The sequence below is a fragment of the Berghia stephanieae genome, chromosome 3 (assembly GCF_034508935.2).
Source record: "Berghia stephanieae isolate SIO BIC M18660-M18661 chromosome 3, UCSD_Bste_1.3, whole genome shotgun sequence".
NCBI lineage: Eukaryota > Metazoa > Mollusca > Gastropoda > Nudibranchia > Aeolidiidae > Berghia > Berghia stephanieae.
The window spans coordinates 17,412,032-17,417,031 of NC_088362.1; the positions used below are offsets into that span (position 1 = coordinate 17,412,032).

The 5,000-nt window shown below is 37.0% G+C and overlaps 1 protein-coding gene across 16 annotated transcripts in view; it reads left to right on the forward strand.

Annotated features, from left to right (window-relative positions):
• Positions 1-5,000, forward strand: part of LOC144967260 (RIMS-binding protein 2-like) — a 263,317-nt gene that overhangs the window by 24,772 nt on the left and 233,545 nt on the right. For 2 of the 16 annotated variants that reach the window (XM_078904275.1, XM_078904281.1), the window contains exon 1: positions 2,976-3,721. The exons of the other annotated variants lie outside the window; for them this stretch is intronic. In XM_078904275.1, the coding sequence (XP_078760401.1) occupies positions 3,272-3,721 (450 nt within the window). In that variant the 5' untranslated portion in view covers positions 2,976-3,271. Of the gene's footprint in view, positions 1-2,975; positions 3,722-5,000 lie in introns of those variants that run through there. 16 annotated transcript variants of the gene reach the window in all.

The following is a 5,000-nucleotide window of genomic DNA, read 5'->3' on the forward strand; positions in this document are numbered from 1 at the left end:
AAACAAAACAAATCAACAACGGCAACAACAAAAGAAACCAATAATAAAACCAGAACAGAAACCCAAAAGAAAAACAAGATAAAAGAAAAAACAAAACAAAACAAAAAAACAACACACACACAGACACACACACACACACACACACATACACACACACACACACAAAAGAAAGAACAAGCACACGCATTTGGCGAGTGGGTGCTTTGGAAGTATCGTCTCACGTGTGCTGCTGCTATTATTTTTCTTCTTCTGTTGCTTTTCGTTGACCACACGTTTAAAGTGATTGAAGACAGTGTTCGGTGACAGTAAAAAGAAATCCACTAAAAAACTAAAACAAACCAACTTGAGCTTTTATATAGGGCAATATCCACTAAATGTGCTCAAAACGCTTTACAAAGGGTCCATGACCAACAGCAACACATAACACATAGAACGAGACATTGACGTCTGTCAGGTGATATTACACCTTTTCCCCAACAGAGACGGTGATTCATAGGTTTCTTCAAATATTCAAAAGCTAATGTGCTTAACAGATTAATCAGTGTGTTTTTACGATTGAAGATCTCAGTAATGTACGTACATGTGAAAATAAATCCTTTTGGAGTGCATTGGCAGATATTGAATTTACTAAAGACAATATGATCAAATAAACTAGACAATCTCAACAAGAACAAATTCCCGGTCCTGATATGCTTCACCCACGTTAACTGCACTCATTATCCGACGATCATTCTGAACCATTCGCAACACTGTATCAAAAATCACATGATTCTGGTATACTTCCATCTGAATGAAAAGAGGCTCAAATGACACGACTATTCACGAAAGGAGATAAGACCAATCCGGGAAACCATCGTCCTGCTAGTCTAACTTCTATTGTATGCAAAGTAATGGAAAGTATTGTTAGAGACATCATCATAGAACATTTAACAGTCCACAAGCTTCTATCAAATTGTCAACATGGCTTTGTCTTTGGCTGTTCATGCTCTACCAACCTCTTGACACTAAACGACTGGACAGAAATGCTAAACAAAGGATCGTCAACCGATGCAATCTACCTAGACTTTGCTAAGGCATTCGACTCTGTCCCATATCAAAGACACTTAAAGAAGCTGGAAATAAATGGCATTCATTGGAAAACTCTAAGTTGGGTTATAGACAGAAAACAGTTAGCGTACAAGGCATATTATCCGACTGGGCAGAAGTGGTTGGCGGGGTACCACAAGGTAGCGTCCTCGGACAAGTCCTCTTTGTCATTTTCATTAACGATTTACCTGGTATCCTATCTAGCTCATCCAAGTGTTCAATGTACGCTGACAACACCAAGGTATACCGCAAAGTGAACAAATTAAGCGACAATGACAATCTGCAGAAAGATATTAACAATCTAGCTGATTGGGCAGATCGATGGCAACCAAGGTTCAATGTTGGGAAATGCATCGTACCACACCTAGGAAGAAAAAACTCTCAGTTTAATTATGAAATGATACATCACCACTGCAACGAAACGACAGCTCTCAGTAAATCTAAATGTGAAAAAGACCTGGGGGGTTAACGTTGACACCAAACTTCATTTTTTTAAAAGCACATTGAGATCCAAGTACGACCTGAGTACGATGAGAGAATGTGAGTAAAGAGCCTTTTCCAAAGACTCAACTATGCGACGAGCGAGGTTCGAACCAAGGATCTTCCGATTCGAAAGCGAGTGTAATACCACAAGGCCACATAGTGGCATTGGCCATACAATTAAAGTCAATCAAGGCAGTGTTTGGTGACAGTCAAAATGCATCAAACCAGTAATTAATCGGAATGGGAAGAACATATACCAAATAGTAAAATTACCGTCCAAATAGCTAGAAATGAGAAATTGTCGTGTGAGTGTTTGTTTTTGTTGTTGTTGTTTTTTTTTTAATTGGGGGGGGGGGGGGGGGAGGAGGGTGTTGGTTCTTTTTTATGTTATTATTTTTTTGCACTTTAATAAACTGTAAATCCGATGTGTACACATTTATGCAGGTCTGACATCCGAGCCCATTTATGGGCCTAGTTTAACATTGTTGGTATGGGCAATATTTTGCGTCATTTTTTTTTTGAGATTTCCATTGCAACAATGAGGTCATCAGGAATTGGGTTATCATACCTGCAAATAAGTGCACGCCGTGTAAATTTAATCTAAACTTTCTATTTTAGACTAATAGAATATTATCCAATTTTCAGCTTCGACAAAGTACACTTTTTTTTCTTTTATTTTCTGGCACTGTTTGTTTTCGTAACACATTAAATGATTATGTCATAATATTGCAAGTAAAATGGTTCGTATTGTGCAGTCTGTGTTCTTTGTGCAGAGGAAAATTGATCAACAAAAACCCGTATGTCAAATGCACTCCCCACAGGACTGTTTATATTCTTCAATTCAGTGTCAGGCCTTTATTATTATGAATATCTTTGTATTTTGCGTTCACCGGAGTTCAAGTACGAGTTCAAAGCAGTTATTGTCAATAGGCGTTGTGCACATTACTGTCAAATTTACACACACAATATCACACACACACAATAAGACACACACACACACACACACATACACAATCTATTCTTTTCTTATGTCGTAAAAGTCTTAAGTCTCATTAATTTTGTTAATTTCTCATGATTGATATGTGTGAATACTTTATACTTTTTAGAAGGGCGTTGAATTTCCTGACTGTTATTTTTTTTTCTCTTTCTGAAAACGCTTGGTTGATTATCAACATCGATTATTCGATATATTGATTTTTTACCCGATTGGAAGAACATGTTATTCTGCGGAAATACTTTTGTTTTTTTTATTACTAGCGTTTATTTTTCTAAATGTTCTGGATCATTGAGAAAAAAAGGAAGGTTTTTTTTTTTTGGCCTTTCTTACTTTCTTTTTTTTTTTCATTGGCTTCGAATTCAGCATATCGTGAAATCCTCGATTTACTACTTCGGATTTAACTTCATACGACTACTTTTGTCAGTGATAAAAAAAAATAATAATAATTTCGTTATGTAGATGCTTATTCCAGTGTGCTTTTAAATGTGTTATTGATTATTTACAGTAGTTACTTTCAAATCTACGAAATGAGAACAACACAGAGACTTGTTTATATCACTTTCCTTCTTTCCTCATAGAGTCAGGACTGGGTATTGATATTTTACGATTACGGCGCGTCCAAGAGTCCATTAAAATTTCATATCGATTGTTTTCACAATAAAATGTTCGATACAATTGATCGTTAATGCTAAGAGGTTGACATAGATGGAAGATCGGGATTCCCCAATTCAACGCATTCTGATTGGTCGATCCGATTCATTCAAGTCGGCCAAGTCAGATGTGAATGATAACACCGATGGAGAAAATAAGAAAAACGATACCAGTGAGAGTAAAAGTGTTGTAAAAAGTGGCGATGGAAATAAGATTGATAATTCTAACTCACAGAACAACGGGATGAAACCCGAGCGACCTCAAACTACAGGAGGTGGTGGAGAAGGAGTGGGAGGAAGTATTGCAGGAGGAGGAGGAGGAGGAGGAGGAGGCGCAGGAGTTAACAAAGGAGGAGGAGGAGGAGCAGGAGGAGCAGGAAGAGGAAGAGGTCGTGGAGTAAATTCACAGGATAATAATACTACGAAGAAGAAATTACCCGGTACGAGATGGCATGGAGAAACGTTAAATTGCACGTGTGGACGAGGTCGGTTGGATGTTATGAAGGTGAGTACCTGATAAAAAATTGTCCTCACTTTTTTTTTTTTTTTCGTTAATTTTTTTTGGGTTAAATCAATATTTAAAACAAGAATGTTATTTTAAGTTACTCATTAAAACTTTTTTTAAAAGTTCTTCTTCATCTTATTGTATTTATTGTTTTATAGATTTTAAAATGAAAATGTTGCTGCTTGAAGCTCGAAGGGAAAATAACAATAAGTATTGAAATGTAAGTTCCTGTTTACTGAACGAAGACAGATACTGTTGACGTTTTGGGGTTTCCCCTTTATCAACAAAACATGATGGATGAACCACTAAACACATCTCTCATTCATCAGTGTTTCTTTCATCGTGTTTTGTTGATCAAGGGGAAACCCGAAACGTCCACAGTATCTGTCTTCTTTTAATAAATTGGAGCTTTCATTTCAATACTTATCGTTATCGATTTTTATAGCGTATAATTTACCTATTTTAATTTTAGAACTCTATTCTGTTCAATTTAGTGGTAAAACATCATCATTATCAGCATCATCATCATCACCATCATCATCATCATCATCATCATCATCATCATCATCATCATCATCATCATCATCATCATCATCATCGTCGTCGTCGTCGTCGTCATCATCATCATCACCATCATCATCATCGTCGTCGTCGTCGTCGTCATCATCATCATCATCATCATTATCATCCTCATCATCATCATCATCATGATCATCATCGTCATCGTCATAGTGCCTAGTCTGTCACAGAATTGGACGACGGTGACTTTCCTATCATTTCTTTTAAAAGCAAACTTTATAAGTTTTAACATTTTAAAATATTGAAACCCTGCGTTGACTTTCGAAGTATTATAATTATTGAAATGTCAGGTAGATATGTTTATATAGTTGATTTGTGTGTGTGTGTGTGTGTGTGTGTGTGTGTGTGTGTGAAAGAGAGAGAGAGAGAGAGAGAGAGAGAGAGAGAGAGAGAGAGAGCGTTTGTGTGTATGTGTGTGGGTGAAAGAGAGACAGAGTGTTTGTGTATATTATATATATATATATATATATATATGTGCGGGTGTGTGTGTAATATTTATTTATCGTTTATTACTTAGTGCGGCTATGTGGTCTAGTGGTATGACACTCGCTTTCGGATCGGAAGGTCCTGGGTTCGAGCCTCGCTCGGCGCATAGTTGAGTCCTTGGAGAAGGCTCTTTACTCACATTCTTTTACCGTACTCAGGTGCAAAATGAGTACCTGGCCGTTAACAGCGTTGTCTCTGTCCGAAAAAAAAATTG